Raw genomic sequence first — 25,040 nt, 5'->3', positions numbered from 1 at the left:
CCTGTCCAATACCGCCCTCCCCAATCCCATCCTACCCCGCCCCTGACCAACCCCACCCAACAACCATGCGCCCCCTCCCCCCCCACCCCCCCACCCCGCGGGGCAGCCAGACTGGACTTCGGGAGAGGGAGGTGAGTCTCAAAATAGCGCGCACTCGCACACACATCTTTCACTGCAACACTTTGCCCTGTACAGAGAGATTATTGTTGGAGAGATTATTATCTGAGGATGGAGGGGTTTAGGCTGCACACCTGTGTAGAACTCCAGGGAAAGTGCGGGGACAGAGAGGGAGGGCGGGTAATCAGTCATTTGCAGGCAGTGCCTTTGCTCCCATCGATGTTCAGGATTGTTCTCGGCAGCATTTCAACAAGCTGGGTTCATTTTTAATCTTTGTAAACAAAAGGCGTGATCAGTGTTGGAAACATCTCTTTGATGTAATGTTTCTATGAGGACTTTGAGACCTTCTTCAGATAATCCGAAATTTGGATAATTGATATTCGGATAATCAAGGTTCCTCAGTACAAAAACAAAAAATAATGAGAACTCACACCATTCTAATGGTCCTTGCACATCTCGTTGATTACTCTACCAATTTGCTCCATATCTCAATATTTGGCAGCCTTTAGATTACTCCCAGCAGGATAATTGTACTTTCAACTTTTCCAATCCAACCGAATGGATTCTATCTCTGCCTCTTCAAGGACATCCTGTTTTTTTCTTTCCTGTTCTGTTCTGAACATTATTAGTATTGACTATAACGATACCAATTCCCTCAATTTTTAATGACGTGTTTCTGTTATTGCCAGTACATCATATTCCCATACAGCTGTTAATTCTGTGATTCACCAACCTTTGTAAAGAAAATTCATACTTCATGTATTTCTGAATGTATTCTGACCATATCTTGATACTGCACCCCTCGGATACTCCCTTTGCAATTGTACTTTCTAGTACTGTATGGCTGTCATTCCTTTATACACTTTGTTTATCTTTTCTATTGGTCTTAATTGGCCCAATCAAATTAGCTTAAAGTCTTTCCAAATACACTGTGTGAACTTCAAACCTAGTTCTATTGACTGGGGCTCCTCCCTCAAAGTGTGTCATTTTCATAAGAATCCTGCATCTACCAATATTCTCTGTATTAATATGTCTTTCAATATTGGAAATCATTATATATATTTTTTTTCAAAAATTTTACTGAAGACTGAAGGTATATGGCTCAGAACCTTATTCCATTCTCCCTCCCCCCGCCCCCTCCTACCTCCATAGACACACACTGTCTCTCTCTCTCACACACGCTCACACATTCTTCTTATGCGCTCGCTCTGTGATGCGCTCTCTGTGATGCACTCTCTCTGTGTGACGCGCTCTTTCTCTCTGATGCGCGCGCTCTCTCTAACACGTGCTCTCTCTCTCTCTCTCTAACACGCACTCTCTCTGACGCTCTCCCTCTTTCTCTGATACGCTGTCTCTCTGATGCTCTCTCTCTTTCTGACTCTCTCTCACTCTTTCTCTCTCTCTGACGAGTGCTGTCTCTCTCTGATGCACTCTCTCTCCGACACACTCTCTCTGACGTGCGCTGTGTCCTTTCTCTCTTTCTGTCTCTCACGCTTTCTCTCTCACATAAGACAACAAGACATAGGAGCAGAAATTAGACTATTCAGCCCATCGAATCTGCTCTGCCATTCAGTGATGGCTGATAAGTTTTTTAACCCCGTTCTCCCACTTTCTCCCCATTATACTTGGTCCCCTTGATATTTAAGAACCTGTCTATCTCAGTCTTAAATATACTCAATGACCTAACCTCCACAGCATTCTGTGGAAACAAATTCTGTTGGAATCACCACTGTCTGGCTGAAGAAGTTTCTCCTTATCTCCATTCTAAAAGGTCTTCTGTCTAAGGCTATGCCCCTGGGTCCTAGTCTATCTTACCAATGTCTACTCTTCCCAACATCTACTCTGTCCAGGCTATTCAGTATCTGTATACTTCAATTAAATTCCCCCCTCATTCTTCTCAACTCCATTGAGTATAGAACTAGTCTTCAAATGTTCTTCATATGTTAAGCTTTTCATTCTTGGGATCATTCTCATGAACCTACTCTGAACATGGTCCAGGGCCAGTACATCCTTCCTGAGAAATGGGGCCCAAAACTGCACACAATGCTCCAATTGTGGTCTGACCAGAGCCATATAAAGCCTCAAGTACATCCCTGCTTTTATATTTCAAGTTCTCTTAAAATAAATGCCACCGTTGCATTTGCCCTCCTAACTACTCATTCAACCGACATGTTTACCTTAAGAGAATCCTTGACTAGAAGTCCACATCTCTCTGCACTTCAGACTTCTGAATCTTCTTCCAATTTAGAAAATAGACCATGCCTGTCACACTCTCTCTCAAACACACTGTCTCGTATACATGCACTCTCATACACTCACAGGCTCTCTTTCTCTCTCTCTCTCACACATACACTCTCTCTCTCACACACTCATTCTCTCTCACACACACGCCCTTACTCTCACACACTGTCTCACTTCCTCTGGCACACTCTCGCTTTTGCACACTCAATCTCTGAATCACATGGCCTCTCTCAGACACCCTCTCTCTCTCTCACACACGCGCACTGTCTCGCTCACTCACACACAAACTCACACACCCTCTCGCTCTCATACACAGTCTTGCCCGCACACACACTCTTGCTCATACACACATAGTCTCTCACAAGTACGCCTCCTCTCACTCGTATGCTCCCTCTCTCTCACACAGTCTCTCTCTCATGTACTCACACGCATTCTCACACATGCACGCACACGTCCTCTCTCTGACACACACACCCATGCTGTCGCGTGCCCTTGCTCTCATGCGCCCTCGTACTCTCTTTCAAACTCAGTGTTTTGCTATCTCCCACTCTTCTGCTCTCTCTTTCCCCTTTCTCTCACTGTTTCGCTCTCTCTCTGTCACTCTTTTGCTCTCTGTCTTTTACACACAAGCTCACTCTGTTCCAAGTCTAGGATTAAGTTGAAACAATGAACCCAAAATTGACTTTGCTGTAAAGTCTTGCCATTGTGTGATGTACAGAACAAATGAGAATTTAATGTGTTGCCTCAAATGTGTATTTCTTCACAGATTCCATGCAAACATGTGTTTTGTTTCACCTGTGCAAGTTTGCAAGAGAAAAAGGGTGACAAGATGTGTCCTGGGTAAGATGTATTCTGATTGTATTGAGCTTTTCACTGCACTGTGCCTCTCTTGGTATTGAAAATATTTTAAACTATTTTCACTTCATAACACTTGGCCTTTAGCAGCACAATTCCTGGCTCAGTAATATTGCCAATTATTTCACAAATGCTGAAAATGTGTTGCTGGAAAAGCGCAGACCTGCTGCGCTTTTCCAGCAACACATTTTCAGCTCTGATCTCCAGCATCTGCAGTCCTCACTTTCTCCTAGTTATTTCACAAATGCTTTGATCAATTCATGCTATATCATGTAGACTATCTGAGCAGTACACTTCATGTACAACCATTGGCAGTCCATATTATTTTAATCAACCTGTTATGACACCCCTCTGGGACAAGTGACAGCTGAACCCAGGCCCTCTAGCTCAAATGTGGAGGTGTTGGACTGGGGTGGGCAAAGTCAGAAGTCACAGGGCACCAAGTGTTGGGTCTCATATTATTCATTTAGAATCTGAGTCGTGGGGTGGTTTCAGGTAACATTTATTGTGATTTACTGCTTCATTTCTCCAGAGCAATAAGGCACACAAAAGGTTCCGAATGTCTTAATGATACATTTTAAACTTGGAACATGCATGCCACCCCAACCTCCCTTTTATTACTGTTGGTCAGCGGTATGAGTTATCCCTTTGGCTGTAATTGGCTGTCTGATACAGCATTTTATACAAGTCAAGCGTGCCTCAACTACTTATGTGCTGTACACAGTTTAACTGTTGATAGTCCTTAACCCAACGGAAATATTGCCACATTCAGCAATTTCAACATATTTCCAATTAAGCAAACCATATCACTAAAGGACAAAGAGATTGATAGGCTTGTGGTCCACCCTTGGTCATTCCTGATGTTTCCCAAACTTGTTTCTCTTCCTTCTTGAGGTTTTTCATAATGGATACTGCATTCAAGTAACCTTTGCCAGCTGCACTGTGTCAACAATTGACTGGATACTTGCCTATCATTTCAGGACCATATTCATTTCTCCTGGCAATGATATGAGGGCTGCTTTTAGTATCTCAAACTGGTGCGAATCTTTTCCTTTGATGGTTTAGTGATTTTTTTTGTATATAGGTTGATCCACAACCACTTCAAAATCTATTTGAACTATCTTAACTAAAACTTACTCTTAGTATTGTAATAGATTGATTACATAATTCAAGAGAAACAACTAATTAGTGTGAAATGTTTTTATATATGTCTTGTGTGAAATTTTCTTATATGTGTGTTATGTGCAAGCAACTGCAACTGCACAAACAGGAAATTTGAGTCTACAGTCTACTTGCGAAGACTACACTGAACAAATATAATCCCAAGTTCTCGAATTGCTGTCAGCCTGTTCTGCTGCATTAGCCATGGGCATATCTAGCACCAGGTTATAGTCCAACAGGTTTTTAAAATCACAAGCTTTTGAAGCACTGCTGCTTCGTCAGGTGATGTTTCAGACCTGGGGCGGTACAGTGGCTCATTGTTAGCACTGCTGCCTCACAGCATCAGGGATCCAGGTTCAATTCCATCCTTGGGCGACTGTCTGTGTGGAGTTTGCAAGTTAAATTAGATTACTATATTAGATTACTTACAGTGTGGAAACAGGCCCTTCGGCCCAATAAGTCCACACCAACCGTCCGAAGAGCAACCCACCCACACCCATTCCCCTACATTTACCCTTTCACCTAACACTACAGACAATTTAGCACGGCCAATTCAACTAACCTGCACGTTTTTGGACTTTGGGAGGAAACCAGAGCACCCGGAGGAAACCCACGCAGACACAGGGAGAATGTGCAAACAAGAGGTGGGAATTGAACCTGGGCCTCTGGCACTGTGAGGCCGCAGTGCTAACCACTGAGCCACTGTGCCGTGTGTCTGCGTGGGTTTCTTCTGGGTGCTCCAGTTTTCCCCCACAATCCAAAGATGTGCAGGTAGGTGGATTGGCCATGCTAAATTGCCTGTCTTGTCCAGGGATGTGAGGGTTAGGTGGGTTCGTCATGGAAACGCTGGGTTACAGCCATAGGGTAGAGGATGAGTCTGAGAGAGATGCTCTTCGGAGGGTCAGTGCGGAGCCAATAGGCCAAATGGCCTGTTTTCCACACTGAAGGGATTCTCTGATAAAAGGGGCGGCACAAGGTTGATTCCAGATTTGAAGGAGTTAATTTACAAGGGAAGACTGAGAAGACTGTGATTATGTTCATTGGAATTTAGGAGAATGGGAGGGGCGGAGGTTCGATTTTACAGGAACATATAAAATTATGAAGGGAAAAGATAAGATAGAAGCAGGGAAGATGTTTTCACTGGCAGGTGAAACTAGAACAAGAGGGCTTAGCCTCAAAATTAGGGGCAGCAAATTTAGGACTGGATTGAGGAAAAGCTTCTTCACCCAAAGGATTGTGAATCTGTGGAATTCCCTGCTCAGTAAAGTAGTTGAGGCTTCCTCATTGAATGTTTTTAAAGCTAAAGTAGGTAATTTTTTAAACATTAAAAGAATTAATGGTCGTGGTGAGAAGATGTGTAGGTGGAGCTGATGCCATGAAAAGATCAGCCATGATCTTATTGAATGACAGAGCAGGCTCAGAGCAGATGGCCTACTCCTGCTCCTAAGTTCTTACGTCTCAGTAGTTAGCGCTGCTGCTTCACAGTGCCAGGGACCCAGTTTCAATTCCAGCCTCGGAAGACTATAGAGTTTGCACATTCTCCCCATGTCTGTAAGGGTTTTCTCTGGGTGCTCTGCTTTCCTGCCACAGTGTAAAGGTGTGCAGGTTAGGTGTATTGGCCATACTAAATTGGGCAGCACAGTGGCACAGTGGTTAGCACTGCTGCCTCACAGTGCCTGAGACCCAGGTTCAATTCCCCCCTCAGGCGACTGACTGTGTGGAGTTTGCACGTTCTCCCCGTGTCTGGGTGGGTTTCCTCCGGGTGCTCCGGTTTCCTCCCACCGTCCAAAGATGTGCAGGTCAGGTGAATTGGCCATGCTAAATTGCCCGTAGTGTTAGGTAAGGGGTAAATGTAGGGGTATGGGTGGGTTGCGCTTCAGCGGATTGGTGTGGACTTGTTAGGCCGTAGGGTCTGTTTCCACACTGTAATGTAATGTAATCTAATCTAATCTAAATTGCCCTTAGTGTCCAGGGATGTGTAGGTTGGGTGAATTAGCCATAGGAAATCAGGTTTTATAGGGGCTGAGTCTGGATGGGACACTCTTCTGAAAGCCGGTGTGAATTTGTTGGGCCAAATGGCATGGTTCCACACTGTAGGGTTAATCTGATTCTGTGTTTATCTACAAAGAGACATGGGTGTGCATATACAGTGGTCACTGAAAGCAAGTATGTGGGTTCAGTAAACAGAAAGGAGTATGTATGTTGGCCTTCATTGCAAGAGGGTTTGACTACTGGAGCAAAGAATTCTTAGTTCAGATGTAAAACGCCTTGCTCAGGCCTACACCTAGTGTTGTGTGCAGGTTTCCTTACTAAATAACAGATAAACTACCCAAATGGGTAAAATCAAAAGAATGTATAGGGTGAATATCCAAGGTCTTTTTCTGAGAGTTCGGGGGAGCTCAAAATTATAGGTTTAGGGTGACAGGGGAAAGATTTAAAAAGTAAATGGGGGGAGCTATTTCATGCAGATGTTGGTGTATGTATAGAACAAACTGCCAGTGGAGGCAGATACAATTATAACATTTTAAAAGCATCTGGATAGGTACATGAATAGGAAGTATTTAGAGGGATATGGACCAAATGCTGGCAAATGAGATTAGCTCAGATCGGGATGTCTGGTCGGCGTGGACAAGTTGGACTGAAAGGTCTGTTTCCGTGATATACAGCTCTGAGTGCAGTATAAGTTTATCAGACTGATTATTGGGATGGCAGATTTGTCATACAGAGAACTATTGGACTTCAGAATAATGAGAGGAGATCTCAGTCAATGTGTAAAGTTCTGACAAGGCTAAACAGACTGAATGCAGAGGTAATGCTTACTCTGACTACTGAATCCAGAATAAGAAGAGTGATCTCAGGGTACTCAGGCTATTTTGGACTAAAATAAGAAATTCCTTCACTTAGAAGGTGGTGAATCTGTTGAATTCTGTCCCACAGAAGGCTATGGATGTGGTTGATGAATATATTTGGGAGAGGAATAGACTTTTTGGAGGATAAAGGTGTTCAAGGGATTTGGGAAGCAAATAAATATAACGTTGTGATAGAGGATCAGCTCAAATCATATCTAATAGCATGTAGGCTTGATGGACCAAGTGTATCTTGGCATTTCTCTGGACGTGTTTGGTAACAAAGACTTTGGCATCAATAGCTGTTGTATGTCTAAAGTTTCACTGTCGCTGGTAGGATTTCCTCAACAACAGGAGGTCGGTGATTTAGGCAGATCAGATTTTTTTCTGCTACAGACAACAGGAAAATACCTCTCATGATCCCTTCTTGACAGTAGTTACAATTCTATATTCCTGATAATGGAGGATTTCTTTTTCCTCCCAAATTCAATGGATGATTATCTTGATGTGAGCAAAAGCCCACCATGTTCAAAGGCTGCCATCGTGTTAAGGACCTAGATGGAGATCAATTTGTTAAGTATGTACAAGAAAATGTTGTTGTTCAATATGTGGATGTACCGACTGGAGAATGAGCAGAATTTGGGAAATAAGGCAGGCCAAGTGACTGAGGTGTCAGTGGGGAGGCACTTTGGAGCAAGTTGTCATAATTCTATTAGTTTTAAAATAGTTATGGGAAAGGATAGACCTGATCTATAAGTTAAAATTCTAAATTTATATGAGGCTAATTTTGATGTTATGAGGCAGGAACTTTCAAAAGTTGATTGAAGGCCTTCAAAAATAACATAACGAGAGTTCAGAGACAGTTCGTGCGAAGAACAAGGCTGGTAGGTGCAGGGAATGCCAGATGATCAGAAAAATTGAGGCTCTCATCAAGAAAATTAAGGAGGTATACATTAGGTACAAACAGCTAGGATCAAATGGATCCCTTGTTGGGTATGAGGAGTCTACTTAGAGTAATAGAGTAATACAGGATGGAAACAGGCTCCTGGACCCACGTTGATACACAGTGACTTAAGAGGGAAATCAGGCAGAAGGGAGAACTATAGAGCAATAAGCCTAACATCTGTGGTAGGTAAGTCACATGAAAATTCTGAGAGATAATATATACATGCATTTGGCAAGGCAGGGTTTGATTAGGACTGTCAGCATGACTTTGGGCATAGGAGATCATGCCTCACAAATTTGTTAAGAGTTCTTTGAAGAAGTGACCAGAAGGTTGATGAAGAGCGGGCAGTAGATGTACCTATGTGGACCTTTGATAAGGTTACACATGGTAGGCTGCTCTGAAACGTTAGATCGCATGGAATCCATGGACCTGGCAAATTGGATACACAATTGGCTTGATGGTAGGACACAGATGGTAATAGTGGAAGGATGCTTGTCGGACTGGAGGCCTGTGACTAGTGGAGGCCTTGGGCTGGTTGCTGTTTGTTATCTATATCAGTGATTTGGATGAGAATGTACAAGGCACGATTAGTAAATTTGCACATTACAGTAAAATAGGTGGTATCCAGGACGGTGAGGAAGGTTATCAGAAATTGCAGCAGGGCTTTGATCAGCTGGGGAAGTGGGCTGAGAAATGGCAAATGGAGTTTAATATGGATAAGTATGAGGTCTTGCATTTTGGAAAGTCAAGTCAAGATAGGAGTTTCATGGTGAACGGCAAGGGCTCAAGGAGTGTAGTGGGCCAGAGTGAGCTTGGAGGTCAGGTGCACAGTTCATTGAAAATGGAGTCACAAGTGGAGAGGGCAGTGAAGAAGGCTTTTGGCACATCAGTCTAGGCATCGAATATAGAAGTTGGGAAGTTATGTTGCAGTTATACAGGACATTGGTGAGGTCACACTTGGAGCATTGTGTTCAGTTTTGGTCACCTTGCTATAAGAAGGATGTTATTAAACTGGAAAGAGTGCAGAAAATATTTACAAGGATGTTTACAGGACTAAAGGGTCTGAATTATAGGCAGAGGTTGGACAACCTCGGACTTTTTTTTAGAGTTTAGGAGACTGTGGGGGAATCTTCTAGAAGTGTATACGATCATGAGAGACATGGATAGGGTGAATGCACTCAGTCTTTTTCCCAGGGTTGGGGAATTGAGGACTAAAGGGCATCAGTTAGAGGGGAAAGAATAAAAGGGAAGCTCAGGGGCAACGTTTTTACACAGACGGTGGTACTCATAAGGAATGAGCTTCCAACAGGAGTGGTTGAGACAGATACATTAACAACATTTGAAAGGCATTTGGACAAATACATGGATAGGAAAGGTTTAGAAGGATATGGGCTAAGTACAGGGAAATGGAGTTAGTGTAGATGGACATTTTGGTCAGCATGGACCAGTTTGTGCTGAAGGTCCTGTTTCTATGCTGTAGGACTCTGACTCTATGGGATTATGGAAATCCAGAGAGATTCTACTAATACGTTAAGGGAAAAAGAGTGACCAGGGAGAGAATAGGGCCTCTTAAAGATCATCAAGGCAGTTTACGTATGGAACCAATGGAAATTGGTGAGATACAGAAGACTGAAGGGTGGCTAATGGAACATAGAACAGTACAGGCCCTTCTGCCTTCGACATTGTGCCAGCCTTTTATCCTACATTATCCTAACGTGGTGCCATTATTTGAGAAAGGTGGTAAAGAAAAGCTACGAACTATAGACTGGTGAACGAGAGGTCAGTTGCCGGTGGAGGATTCTGAGGGACAGGGTTTACTTGCATTTCGAAAGGCCAGGACTAATTATGGAGAGTCAGCTTGGCTTTGTGAATGGGAAATTTTGTCTCACTAACTTGGTTGAATTTTTTGAAGAAGTGACAAAGAACACTAATGAAGGCAGAGCGGTAAACGTCTTTATGGACTTAAGCAAGGCATTCAACAAGGTTCTGTATGGTAGACTGTTAGCAAGATTAGATCACATGGAATCCAGGAAGAGTTAGCCAATTGGATACAAATTTGGCTTATTGGTAGGAAATAGGAGGGTTGTTATTCAGACTAGAGCCCTGTGAACAGCGGTATTTCACAAGGATCGGTACTGGGTCCACTGCTTTCATAATTTATATAAATGATTTGGATGTGACTATCGTAGGTATGCTTAGTAAGTTTACAGATAATGCCAAAATTGGGGTGCATAGGCCAGTGAAGAAGATCATCTTCATACAACAGGCCCTTGTTCAATCGAGCCAGTGGACCAAAGGAGTGGCAGATGGAGTTTAATTTAGATAACTGTGCAGTGTTGCATTTTGGTAAGGCAAACCATAGCAGGACTTATACAGTTAATGGTAGGGCCCTGGGGAGTGTTGCCAAGCAAAGAGACCTTGGTGTATAGTTCCTTGAAAATGAATAGACAGGATCGTGAAGAAGGCATTTGGCAATCTTGCTTTCGTTGGTCAGTGCATTGAGTATAGGAGTTGGAATGTCATGTTGCAGCTGTACAGGACATTGGTGAAGCTACTTTAAGAACTGTGTTCCATTCTCGTCTCCCTACTAAAAGAAAGATGTTGTTAAACTTGAAAGGGTTCAGAAAAGATTTACAAGAATGTCATTGGGATTGGAGAGTTTGTTCTTTTGGGAGAGGTTGAATAGGCTGAAGGTTTTTTCCCCTGGAACAGTGGAGGCTGAGGGGTAACCTAATAGAGGTTTATAAAATCATGAGGATCATGAATAGAGTGAATAGCCAAGGTCTTTTTCCCAGGGTAGGGGAGTCCAAAACTAAAGGGCATAGGTTTAAGGTGAGAAGTTAAAGATTCAAAATGGACCAAAGGGGCAACTTTTTCATGCAGAGGGTGGAGCGTGTATAGAGTGAACTGCCAGAAGAAGTGGTGGAGGCTGGTACAATTACAATATCATCTGGGTGGGTATTTGAATAGGAAAATGAAATTAGATCAGTTTTGGATATCTGGTCAGTGTACATGAATTGGACTAAAGGATTTATTTCAGACCTGTATAACACTGTGACTTTAGTTAGAATCCATTGAGGTCACAGACTTGTTTTTTCAATAATTTGATTGCTTGTTATAGAACATAGAACAGTACAACACAGGAAAAGGCCCTTTGGCCCAAACGTTGTGCTAAACATGACACCAAATTAAACTGATCCCTTCTGCCTGCCCATGGTCTACATCCTCCTTTCCTTGCTTATTCATGTGTTTACCTGAAAGCTCCTTAAATGCCCCAAGTGTATCTGCCTCCAACTCTACCCCTGGCACTCCGTTCTAGGCACCTACCATTCTCTGTGTTAAAACAAAAACTTGCCCCTCGCTTCTCCTTTGAACTTTCCCCTTACCTTAAATGCATGCCATCTAGTGATGGACATTTCAACTCTGAGGATAAAGGTTCTGTCAATCCTAAATATATCCTCTTGCTTTTAATTTATTTCATAGAACATAGAACACTACATCCCCTTCAGCCCTCGATGGTTCCACAGGTCGGTGCAACAATCTGAAGCCCATCTACACTTTTCCATTCTCATCCATATGCCTATCCAATTACCATTTAAAAACCCTGAAAGTTGGCGAGTCTACTACTGTTGTAGGCAGTGCGTTCCATGCCCCTAATACTCTGAGTAAAGGAAATATCTCTGACATCTGTCCTATATCTATCACCTCTCAATTTAAAGCAATATCCCCTCATGCTTGCCATCGCAACCCGAGGAAAAAGGCTCTCACTGTCCACCCTACCTAACCCTCTGATTATCTTATATGTCTCAATTAAGTCACCTCTCAACCTTCTCTCTAACAAAAACAGCCTTAAGTCTCTCAGCCTTTCCTCGCAGGACCTTCCCTCCTAACCAGGCAACATCCTAGTAAGTCTCCTTTGAACTCTTTCCAAAGTTTTCACATCCTATAATACAGTGACCAGAATTGTGCACAATACTCCAAATGTGTTTTGTACAGCTACAACATGATCTTATGGTTCTGAAACTCAGTCCCTCTGCTAATAAAAGCTAACACACCATATGACTTCTTAACACTCCTATTGACCTGGGTAGCAACTTTCAAGGATCAGTGTACCTGGTCACCGAGATCTCTCTGCTCATCGACATTACTTAGAATCTTGCCATTAGCCCAATAATCTGCATTCCTGTTACTCCATCCAAAGTGACTCACCTCACGCTTTTCTGCATTAAACTCCATTTGCCACCTCTCAGCCCAACTCTGCAGCTTACCTATGTCTCTCTGTAACCTGTAACATCCTTTGTCACCATCCACAACTCACTAACCATTCACAAATTTACTAACCCATTCTTCTGTGCCCTTATCCAGGTCATTTATGAAAATGACAAACAATAGTGGACCCTCAAACACATCCTTGCGGTACTACCTACGAGAAAGCCAAAGGCTCGGCAATCTCCTCCCTGGCTGCCCAGAGAATCCTAGGATAAATCCCATCTGGCCCAGGAGACTTATTTGTTTTTACATTTTCCAGAATTGCTAATACCTCCTCTTTATGCGCCTCAATCCCACCTAATCTAGTAGTTGTATGTTAGTATTCTCCTTGACTACATTGTTTTTTTCTAGTGTGAATACTGATGAAAAGTATTAATTTAGCACTTCCCCTATCTCCTCTGACTCCATGCACAACTTCCCACTACTATGCTTGATTGCCCTGATCTTACTCTAGTCATTCTTGTATTCATGATATACCTGTAGAAAGCCTTAGGGTTTTCTTTGATCCTATCTGCCAACAACTTCTCATGTCCCCTTCTGGCTCTTCTTAGCTCACTCTTTAGGTCTTTCCTGGCTAACTTGTAACTCTCAACTCTCAAGTGTGGGTGGCACGGTGGCACAGTGGTTAGCACTGCTGCCTCACAGCGCCTGAGAGGCGGCGGGTTCAATTCCCGCCTCAGGCGACTGACTGTGTGGAGTTTGCACGTTCTCCCCGTGTCTGCGTGGGTTTCCTCCGGGTGCTCCGGTTTCCTCCCACAGTCCAAAGATGTGCAGGCCAGGTGAATTGGCCATGCTAAATTGCCCGTAGTGTTAGGTAAGGGGTAAATGTAGATGTAGGGGTATGGGTGGGTTACGCTTCGGCGGGGCGGTGTGGACTTGTTGGGCCGAAGGGCCTGTTTCCACACTGTAAGGAATCTAATCTAATCTAATCTAATCTTAGCTAACTGAGACATCACATCTCTAAATGAGCCATCACATGTCTCTAATGCCTTGGAATTCTCTTTAACCCTACTTGCCAAGGACATTTGATGGCCCCCTCTTGTTCTCCTAATTTCCTGCATGAGTTCTTTCTTGCTTTCTTTATATTCCTTTCTGCTTTCTTTGTGTTGCTTGTTGCTGCTTTCTCATGAATGGTCATTTGTCTTTGGAATCCTACCACAATGTTCTGGATGCTAGTATGGAGAGTATCAGTCGCCCCTGTGGATATTGAAGTCCTCATTGCTACCGCAAAAGAAAGATGATCATCCTTCATGGAGAACATTAATGCCAGTGACTGTAATTTCTGGAGAGGACCCACCTGGGAAAAATGGGGTGGGAAAAGACAATACAAATATTATCCTATTGATGAGGTGTGCCTAGGTTAGACTTGTTAGAATTAATTCTGTCAGAGGGACAAGTACAGAACATTGATTTTAGATCAAAACCTTGACACCACCTGGATTATGCCATTGTTCAATTCAGAGACCAAAATGATGTTTATCGCTTGATCCATGTGTGGTCTGATGCATGCTGGATAAACTTGGCAAACGGTGTCAATCCCACAAATTTGTCCTCACTAACATCTGAGGCTCATACCAAAATTGAAAGAACGATATTGTGGTTTCAAGCAACCGTTCATATAGTCATACTGATGGAAACATACTTATACTATCCCAGACACCCTATCCCTGAAGAATAGCAGAAATGCTGTATGCTGGCAAGGAGGAAGTTACCTTGGGAGCCCTTAACATTGACTCCAGACCCCATCAAGCTCCCCTTCCCACCACACATCTTTAGCTTGTGAATCAGTACACCTCCACGTTGAACACCAGCTGAAAGAAGGTGACAAGGATGTAGAATGTTCACTGGGTGAGGGACTTCAGTGTCCCATCACCAAGAAGGACTCAAAAGCACCATGACTGTCTGAGCAGGTCAAATCTTAAAAGACACAATTGCTAGATTTAGTCTGCAGCAGATAGTGAATGAACCAACAAGAGGAAGAAATACACTTGATATCATCCTCAGCAATCTGCCCTGTGTCCGTACTAATATAGGTAAGAGGGACACAGTCCCTTTGAGACAAAATCCTATCTTCACGTTGTAGATGTCATGCTATGTGGCATTAGCACCTTGCTGAATGGCATAGACTTCAAACTGTTTTAACAATTCAACACTAGGCACATGTGACACAGTGTTCAAACGTAATCAGCCAACAGGTCTTTTTATGAATGGCAGGCAGTGATGCTACAAGGATCAGTGCCAGGACCTCTGCTATTCATAATATATATTAATGATTTGGATGAGGGAATTAAATGTAATATCTCCAAATTTGCAGATGACACACCCTCCTCATTCCTGAAGAAGGGCTTATGCCTGAAACGTCGATTCTCTGCTCCTTTGATGCTGCCTGACCTGCTGCACTTTTCCAGCAACATCTTTAAGCTAGAATCTGTTCCAGCCAACCTTATTAGCCAGTGTCAGACATGGGTGTCTTCCTGCAATTATACAGGGCCTTGTGTGTAGTTTTGGTCTCCTTGTCTGAGAAAAGACGTTCTTGTTACAAAGGTAGGGCAGCAGAGATTTATCAAACTGATTCCTGGGATGATAAGACTGATGTATGAGGAGAGGTTGAATGCTTTAGGATGAATTCGCTGGAGTTCAGAAAGATAGAGGTGCCATTTCAGAGAAACCAATGAAATTATAACAGGACCACACTGTGTAAACACAAGAACTGTGTTCCTGATGGCGGGGCATCAGAACCTGGGGTCACAGTCTAAGGATACATAGAGTCATAGAGATGTACAGCATGGAAACAGACCCTTCGGTCCAACCCATCCATGCCAACTAGATATTCCAACCCAACCTAGTCCCACCTACCAGCACTCGGCCCATATCCCTCTAAACCCTTCCTATTCATATACCCATCCAAATGCCTCTAAAATGTTGCAATTGTACCAGCCTCCACCACTTCCTCTGGCAGCTCATTCCATACGCATACTACTTCTTGCGTGAAAAAGTTGTCCCTTAGGTCTCTTTTATATCTTTCCCCTCTACCCTAAGCCCCTAGTTCTGGACTCCCCCACCCCAAGGAAAAGACTTTATCTATTTACCCTATCCATGCCCCTCATAATTTTGTAAACCTCTATCTGGTCACCCTTCAGCCTCCGACGCTCCAGGGAAAATAGCCCCAGCCTGTTCTGCCTCTCCCCATAGCTCAAATCCTCCAACCCTGGCTTCATCCTTGTAAATCTTTTCTGAACCCTTTCAAGTTTCACAACGTCTTTCCGATAGGAAGGAGACCAGAATTGCACACAATATTCCAACAGTGGTCTAACCAATATCCTGTATAGCCACAATATGACCTCCCAACTCCTGTACTCAATACTCTGACCAATAAAAGAAAGCATAACCAACGCCTTCTTCACTATCCAATTTACTTGCGACTCCACTTTCAAGGAGCTATGAACCTGCACTCCAAGGTCTCTTTGTTCAGCAACACTCCCTCGGACCTTACCATTAATTGTGTAAGTCCTGTGAAGATTTGCTTTCCCAAAACGCAGCACCTCGCATTTATATGAAGTAAACTCCATCTGCCATATCTCGGTTCATTGGCCCATTTGATCAAGATCCTGTTGTAATCTGAGGTAACCTTCTTCGCTGTCCGCTACACCTCCAATTTTGGTGTCATCTGCAAACTTACTAACTGTACCTTTTATGCTCACATCCAAATCATTTATGTAAATGACAAAAAGTAGAGGACCAAGCACCGATCCTTGTGGCACTCCAATGGTCACAGGCTGAAAAACAACCCTTCACTACCACCCTCCATCTTCTACCTTTGAGCCAGTTCTGTATCCACATGGCTAGTTCTCCCTATATTCATGAGATCTAACCTTGTTAACCAGTCTCACATGGGGATTCTTGTCGAACGCCTTACTGAAGCCCATATAGATCACATCTACCACTCTGCCCTCATCAATCTTCTTTGTTACTTCTTCAAAAAACTCAGTCAAGTTTGTGAGACATGATTTCCGATGCACAATACCATGATGACTATCCCTAATCAGTCCTTGCCTTTCCAAATACTTGTACATCCTGTCCCTCAGGATTCCCTCCAACAACTTGCCCACCAGCGACATAAGACTCACTGATCTATAGTTCCCTGGCTTCTCCTTACTACCTTTCTTAAAGAATGACAACACGTTATCCAACCTCCAGTCTTCCGGCACCTCACCTGTGACTATCGATGATACAAATATCTCAGCAAGAGGCCCAGCAATCACTTCTCCAGCTTCCCACGGAGTTCTAGGGTACACCTGATCAGGTGCTGGGAATTTATCCATTTTTATGCATTTCAAGACATTTGTCCTCTGTAATCTGGACATTTTGCAAGATGTCACCATCTATTTCCCTACATTCTATATCTTCCATATCCTTTTCCACAGTAAATACTGATACTAAATACTCATTTAGTATCTCCCCCATTTTCTGCAGCTCCACACAAAGGCCGCCTTGCTGATCTTTGAGGGGCCTTATTCTCTCCATAGTTACCCTTTTGTCCTTAATGTATTTGTAAAAACCCTTTGGATTCTCCTTAATTCTATGTGCCAAAGCTATTTCATGTCGCCGTTTTGCCCTCCTGATTTCCCTCTTAAGTGTACTTCTACTGCCTTTACACTCTTCTAAGAATTCACTCGATCTATCTTGTCTATACCTTACATATGCTTCCTTCTTTTTCTTAACCAAACATTCAATTTCTTTAGTCATCCAGCATTCCCCATACCTCCCAGCCTTTACGAACAGGAATATACTTTCTCTGATTTCTCGTTGTCTCATTTCTGAAGGCTTCCCATTTTCCAGCTGTCCCTTTACCTGCGAACATCTGCCCCCAAACAGCCTAATACCATCAAAATTGGCCTTTCTCCAATTTAGAACTTCTCAACTTTTAGATCTGATCGATCCTTTTCCAGCACTATTTTAAATCTAATAGAATTATGGTTGCTGGCCCCAAAGTGCTCCCCCACTGACACCTCAGTCACCTGCCCTGCCTTATTTCCCATGAGTAGGTCAAGTTTTACACCTCCTCTAGTAGGTACATCCACATACTGAATCAGAACATTTTCTTGTACACACTTAACAAATTCTTCTTCATCCAAACGCTTAACATGAGAATTTTTTTCCTGAGAATGGTGAGCCTGTGAAATTCACTACTGCAGAAAGCATTTAAGGTTAAAACATTGTAAGATTTCAAGAAGAGTTGGATATATCGCTTGGGGCTAATGCAATCAGAGGATATTGGAGTAAAAGCTGAAACTGGCTATTACGTTAGATGATCAGCCATGCTCATCATGAATGGTGGAGCAGGGCTGAAGGGCTGAGTGGTCTACCCATGGTCCTGTCTTAAGATAATGTTGTCATTTGTCACTGAGACTGCAGGTCTCCAGGAACAGCAGAAAAAGCTTGATGTGCAGAAAAAAGGAAAAGCAGACCAGGATGTCTAAATCACAATGCAGTTAGAGGGCGGCACGGTGGCACAGTGGTTAGCACTGCTGCTTCACAGCGCCAGAGACCTGGGTTCAATTCCCGCCTCAGGCGACTGACTGTGTGGAGTTTGCACATTCTCCCCGTGTCTGCGTGGGTTTCCTCCGGGTGCTCCGGTTTCCTCCCACAGTCCAAAGATGTGCAGGTTAGGTGAATTGGCCATGCTAAATTGCCTGTAGTGTTAGGTAAGGGGTAGATGTAGATGTAGGGGTATGGGTGGGTTACGCTTCGGCGGGGCGGTGTGGACTTGTTGGGCCGAAGGGCCTGTTTCCACACTGTAAGGAATCTAATCTAAAAAAAACACATCGCAAAACAAATTTTTAGAAGGATTCCTAACACTATCCATTAGAGACTTAATTCCAGATAAATTACACCCCTGTCTCAACTCTTTACAGTTCTGCTTAATTGATTTCCTGACTGTTTCCTTGCCATGAATTGAGACAATTCTGAAATCCTTGCCAAATCTCCCAAAATGATTTTTTCCATAAATCTGAAAGCCTAAACTTTCTCAGTTCTAATAACCAGTGAATTTCTAACCAACTTCCCTGGTCTGGAAGTTTCATAAACTTAACCCTTATGCTGAGGTAACCTTTTCTATCTACTACCCTGAATCATCCTCTAAACTAACTTTAAGTTCAGTGTGTTATGAACAGAACGGAAATACTTGCTGCTTGAATTTAGAAAAACCTGCTAATCCTAGATTGTTCTGAACTGAAACCAAACCTTGTATGTTTGCCTGACCTCTATGCCACTTTCCTGTGCTATCACCATGGCACTGCACGGTGGCTCAGTGGTTAGCATGCTGCCTCACAGTGCCAGGGTCCCAGGTTCAATTCCAGCCTTGGGCAACTGTTTGTGTGGAGTTTGCACATTCTTCCCGTGTCTATGTGGGTTTCCTCCGGGTGCTCCGGTTTCCTCCCACAGTTCAATTCACCTGCAGGTCAGGTGAATTGGCCATGTTAAATTGCTAATAGTGTTAGGTGCATTAGTCAGAGTGTCGGTTGGGCCAAAGGGCCTGTTTCCACACTGTAGGGAATCTAATCTTTTTTTTAGATTACTCACAGTGTGGAAACAGGCCCTTCGGCCCAACAAGTCCACACCGCCCCGCCGAAGCGCAACCCACCCATACCCCGACAACTACCCCTTACCTACACTACAGGCAATTTAGGATGGCCAATTCACCTGACCTGCACATCTTTGGACTGTGGGAGGAAACCGGAGCACCCGGAGGAAACCCACACAGACACGGGGAGAATGTGCAAACTCCACACAGTTAGTCACCTGAGGCGGGAATTGAACCCAGGTCTCTGGCGCTGTGAGGCAACAGTGCTAACCACTGTGCCACCGTGCCGCCCACGGTATCCAATTTCTGTCTTGAACATGTTCAATGATTGAGCTTCCACAAGCCTCTGGAGTAGTAAATTCCAGAATCTGACTCCCCTCTAAGGAAAGAAATTCCTCCATCTCGAATGGTCAACCTCTGGTCCCAAGACTATGTTCCCCTATTCTAGCCTCAATAGCCAGGTCCTGCCCGTGCCCACTTCACTGAGGTTACCATTTATTCCTTGAAATACTAGAGAATATTGGCCGAGTTTCCCCCATTTCTTATAAAACAATCTCACTATCCCTAGGGTTCAATTGGTGAACCTCTGTTGGGCTCCCTTTATGGCAAGAAAGTGGACCAAAGCTGTACACAATAATATTCCTCTTTGCCATTCCACATTTCACTTATCAATTTGTGGTATATAGCTTCACTTTAATAATTTACTTGACCTGCATTGTACACTCGCTTGCTGGCTCTCACTTGCTCTCTCTTCCCCCTCATCCAAGGAGCTCTGGTTTTGATTCCTTTGACTTGTGCCCTTATTGGAATATACCCTGAAACAGCTCGTGAACCTTCGCATGCAATGATCACTCACCTAAGTGTTCCCCACAGTCATTTGGTCAACTGAGTTCAACTCCTTTCCCACTAGCAGTTCCAGTAATACCTCCTCCTTAGTTGGACTGAGAACACCAATCAAGAAAGTTCTGTTGAACTCAATCCTGAAATTCCTTCCCACATTACATTACCCTGTCCTGTGATACTCTCCCAGACAATATTTGAAGGTTAAATCACGTTGAATACAGGGAGAGCTAGCCATTTGGATACAAAATTAGTTCGAGATAGGAGACAAAGGGTCATGGTATAGGGTTACTTTTTGGGCCAGAGGCCTGTGACCAGCAGTGAGCCTCAAGGATCGATATTGGATCCATTGCTTTTTGTCATTCATACAAAGGATTTGGATGTGAATTAGTAATTTTGCAAATGACACCAAAAGTGATGGTATAGTACAGAGGCAAGAAGGTTACCGCAGAGTACAACAGGACCTTGAAGAGATGGGCAATTGGGCCGAGGAATGGCAGATAAATATGACATGCTGCATTTCGGTAGGGCAAATTAAGGCAGGAATTAGAAACTTAATGGTAAGGTTTGCTGAACAACGAAACCTTAGGGTTGTAGGTTCATAATATCTGTGAAATGGAGTCATGGGTAGACAGGGTGGTGAAGAAGGCATCTGGTACACTTGACTTTATTGGTCAGTGCATTGTGTATAGCAGTTGAGGTGACATGTTGCTGCTGTACAGGGCATTGGTTTTGGAATACTGTATTCCATTCTGGTCTCTCTGCAATAGAAAAGATGTTGTGAAATGTGAAAGGCTTCAAAAATGTTTTACAAGAATGTTGCCAGGGTTAAAGAGTTTGAGCTAATAGATTTCATGTTAAAGATCACCCTTCCATTGCTAGTCTTTGTCTTCTATGACTAAGCCAGTTCTACACTTATTTTACCAGCTTACCGTGGAACCCATGTGACTTCACCTTTTGTATCAGTGTGCCATGAGGGACCTTGTGAAAGGCCTTGCTGAAGTCCATGTTCACAGCATCTAATGCCGCGCCCTCATCAATCATCATTGTCACTTCCTCAAAAAACTTGAATCACGTTGTACCCCACACGAAGCCATTATGCTAATTGTTAATAAATCCATATTTTTCCACAAGTGAGTAAATCCTATTCCAAAGAATCTTTTCCAATAATTTCTCTACCATTGATGGAATGTTCACTGGCCAATAATTTCCCAGTTTATCCTTGTTGCTCTTCTTAAACAAAGGAACAACATTGGCTGTTCTCCAGTCCTCTAGGACGTCTCCTATGACTAAAGATTTTGTACAAGGTCCCAGAAATTTCTTCACCAGCTTCCCTCAATATTCTAAGATAGATCCTGTGAACTTGTCTACCTTAATGCTTGTTAAAAAACCCGACACTTATTTTTATGATCCAGAATATCAATATATCGCTGCTGAGAATCAACAGCACCATGACCACCTCCTTTGTGAATACCAAGGAACAAAGAAAATTACAGCACAGGAATGACCCTTTGTTCCTCTAGGCCTGCACCAATCCAGATCCTCTATCTAAACCTGTTGCCTGTTTTCTAAGGATCTGTATCTCTCTGCTCCCTGCCCATTCTAGACACCTCTTAAATGACACTATTGTGCCTGCCTCTACTATCTCCGATAGCAATGTGTTCCAGGAAACCCATCACCATCTGCGTAAAGAACTTTGCTCGCACATCTCCCTTAAATTTTTCCTGTCTCATCTTGAATTCATGACCCCCCCAGTAATTGAGTCCCCTACTCTGGGAAAAAGCTTCTTCCTATTTAGCCTATCTATATCTCTCATGATTTTATAGACCTCAATCAGGTCCCCCTTCAACCTCCGTCTTTCTAATTAAAATAATCCTAATCTACTCAACCTCTCTTTATAGCTAGCCTCTCTATACCAGGCAACATCCTGGTGAACCTCCTCTGCACCCTCTCCAAAGCATCCACGTCCTTTGGTAATATGGTGACAGAACTGTATGCAGTATTCCAAATGTGGCCGAACCAAAGTCCTATACAACCTGCCAACTCTTGTACTCAGTACCCTGTCCAGTGAAGGAGAGCATGCCATATGACTTCTTGATCACTCTATCGAACTGCATTGTCACCTTCAGGGTACAATGGATCTGAACACACAGATCTCTCTGTACGTCAGTTTTCCCCAGGGATTTTCCGTTTAGTTTATTCTTGAATTGGATCTTCCAAAATGCAACACCTCAAGTTTTTCCGAATTGAACTCCATCTGCTATTTCTCTGCCCAACTCTCCAATCTGCCTAGATTCTGCTGCATTCTCTGACAGTCCCCTTCACTCTTTGCTACTCCACCAATCTTAGTGTCATCTGCAAACTTGCTAATCAGACAAATAGTCAAGGACTTCACCCCTTCCTCCAGCTGCACATCTAAGTTTCCTTTTTTGTCCTTGAGTAAATCTCTAGCTGCCTTCTTGCTCCTTATATACAAGTAAAACTCCTTCGGATTTTCGTTAATCCTGTTAACCAAAGACATTCATGGCCCCCTTCAGCCCCTAATTCACTGTTTGAGTTATTTCCTGCTATCTTCGCGTTCTTTGAGGGTTCTATCTGTCATCAGTTTCCTTAACCTTGTGGATGCCTCCTTTTTCCTTTTGACTAAGCTCTCAATTTCTCTGGTCATCCAAAATTCCTGAATCTTGCTGTCCCTATCCTTTATTTTCACAGGAACATGGAAGATCTTGAAACCCAATTAACTGGCGTTTAAAAAATTTCTTATAGTCAGCTGGTCAGTTTCAGCTGTCCATCTGTGATGTAGAAAAATAAATTAAATTCTCTCTTTTAGAGTCTACTGCAGGACTTGTTTAGACTTTTAATTAATACCTTTAAACCCACTGTTTTAATAATTTTATTAATTCACTTCATAATTTAATTACACTATTTAAAAGATTTAATGTCTCAGCCAATTTAAATCAATACCTTTAAAAATGTAAAAGAGAAATTCTCAGGCAGCAATCGCCTCTTTCCCTGTGATACTTTGATTTTATTTCCTATTTATTGGAAAACGTCCATTCTCATCTCACTTACTTCCCATTGCCGCTTTTAACTGACATTCTCAGCTCTCTCCTTGCGGGCATTTTCTGGCTAACTGAGTACAACAGATTAAATTGTGGCATAAATGTTTAATACACCAAATGGTTTTGGTTATTGAAATATAATATTATAGAAACTGACAGAACCTATTTTCATTTCTTTAGGTGTAGTGACCCAGTTCAGCGCATCGAGCAGTGTTTACGAGGCTCCCTATTCATGTGTAGTATTGTCCAAGGCTGCAAGCGGACCTATCTTTCTCAGAGAGACTTGCAGGCCCATATCAATCATCGACATATGAGAACCGGGAAGGCTGTCATTAGATCACAACCGGAGCCACTCCACCCTGCAATGGGACCTCCAGCAGAAATTGCTGAGCGCTTTCTGATGCCACAAGATAAGCACCATATTTCACATCTTCCTCCGAAACAACATGCCATCTTGATGCCACCACCCCCTCTTCAGCATGTGTCACATGATCACTATAGCCAGACGCATGAGGATATTCGTCCACCGCCCACTGAGATGCCTCTTCCTCCACCACCGAGGTCAGTGAATCAGGAAACCTTTCGAATTTCGACCGTCACAACAAGAAAACACAGCAATCTGATCACTGTTCCTATTCAAGATGACTCTTCAAGTACAGGAAGTCGCGAGCCCCCAACAGCTGCACCTCATCATCATCCTGAATACCAGAACAATCCAGTGGTATCTCATCCACATCACATGCTGCCTCCACAACAACACTATGCCCCTCCTCCTCCCCCTCCCCCACCAATAAGTCACCCCATGCCTCACCCAGCACAAGCTGCTGCCAATCCCCACATGGTGTACAACCAGGCTCCACCTCCACCTTTGTCAGCTGCTCCACCTCCAATCAACCCACCACCAGGACACATCTTGGCTCCAATGCCACCATATCTGAACCATCCACCCCATGGACCACCCCCTCCTCAGCATACTGGTCCTCCTGTCAACACCCCTCCACCCCCTCACCACTATTCTGCCTCCACAATACCACAATATACAGAAGACCAAGGAACACTTAGTCCTCCATTTACTCAGCCTGGAGGGCACAGTCCAGGTATTGGTGTTTGGCCTGCTCCCAGAGGTCCTCCTCCACCAAGGATTCAAGTCCCACCTCCACAGGCTCCATTGCCTGGACCACATCACCCTGATCAGACACGATATAGGCCATATTATCAGTAAGTCATTAGATGGATTGTATGGAAGTACTTCATTGTTCCAGGATGTAACATTGCTTCTGCAAATGCAAATTTCTTGACCTTTTTGAAGGGAACCTGCTTCTGGAGAGATTTTGATGGAATAAATTATTCACAGAGTTGGAACTGTCTGTGTGTCAACAAACTTGCAATTGAGTTTTCATGTCCAATATGTACTAATTGCATTTTTTAAATGAAAATGAGAATACTAGCATCTAATATAAGTTGTGGAATTTGCCGCTTGTGTGAAGAAGGTCTAAGTAAATGAGGGAATTGTATGAAGATTCTGCTGGAACTGACAGTTAAATCTGGTTAACTGATCTCAAGGTAGAGGAACAAGTGACCGTGATTTTCTTTATTAACCATTTAGAGAGCATGTTACAAAATGTAATATTTTAAAACATATCTTCCACAGCCTTTCTTTGGCTCATTCGTGCTTCACACTGTAATCAACATCTACAAAATTTTCTGTAAATAGATCAAAAAATGTAATAAATTTAGTGTTGTAAATTTGTTAACCTCATTGTAAAACTTAAACGTTGACAGCAGTAAGGTTGTAAAATTAATGCCATTTAATAGGAGAGCAGGTTTTTTTTTGATTATCAGTGTTTTAAATGTACAATCTACCTGCATTAGAATATTAAAGTGATTGCTGACTTTTCAGGGGTTTGCAGTTTCTGGACCGTGTAGCATTGTGGCCTAAGTCAATATTTTGTTCACTGTCCTCAGCCTTCCAGCTTGGATAATGTTTCATGAATGAAAACGATTCAATTTACTTGAAAAGGTTAGAGTAAACTTCAGAACAAGGCTAATGGCAGTCCTTTCGATTTGTATTAATTTCAAATAAAAGTACTATACATCATGTGATATACGGAATCAATAAG

General features: G+C 43.1%; 1 protein-coding gene across 2 annotated transcripts in view; it reads left to right on the top strand.

Annotated features, from left to right (window-relative positions):
- Positions 1–24,819, top strand: part of LOC140466797 (E3 ubiquitin-protein ligase Hakai-like) — a 40,701-nt gene extending 15,882 nt beyond the window's left edge. For both annotated transcript variants that reach the window (XM_072562438.1, XM_072562439.1), the window contains exons 5-6: positions 3,125–3,198; positions 23,101–24,819. In XM_072562438.1, coding sequence (XP_072418539.1) covers positions 3,125–3,198; positions 23,101–24,142 — 1,116 coding nt within the window. In that variant the 3' untranslated portion in view covers positions 24,143–24,819. The remainder of the gene's footprint in view (positions 1–3,124; positions 3,199–23,100) is intronic.
- The last annotated feature ends 221 nt before the right edge of the window (positions 24,820–25,040 follow it).

This window comes from Chiloscyllium punctatum, chromosome 44 (genome assembly GCF_047496795.1).
Source record: "Chiloscyllium punctatum isolate Juve2018m chromosome 44, sChiPun1.3, whole genome shotgun sequence".
Taxonomy (NCBI): domain Eukaryota; kingdom Metazoa; phylum Chordata; class Chondrichthyes; order Orectolobiformes; family Hemiscylliidae; genus Chiloscyllium; species Chiloscyllium punctatum.
This window is presented reverse-complemented; position numbering and strand designations above follow the sequence as displayed.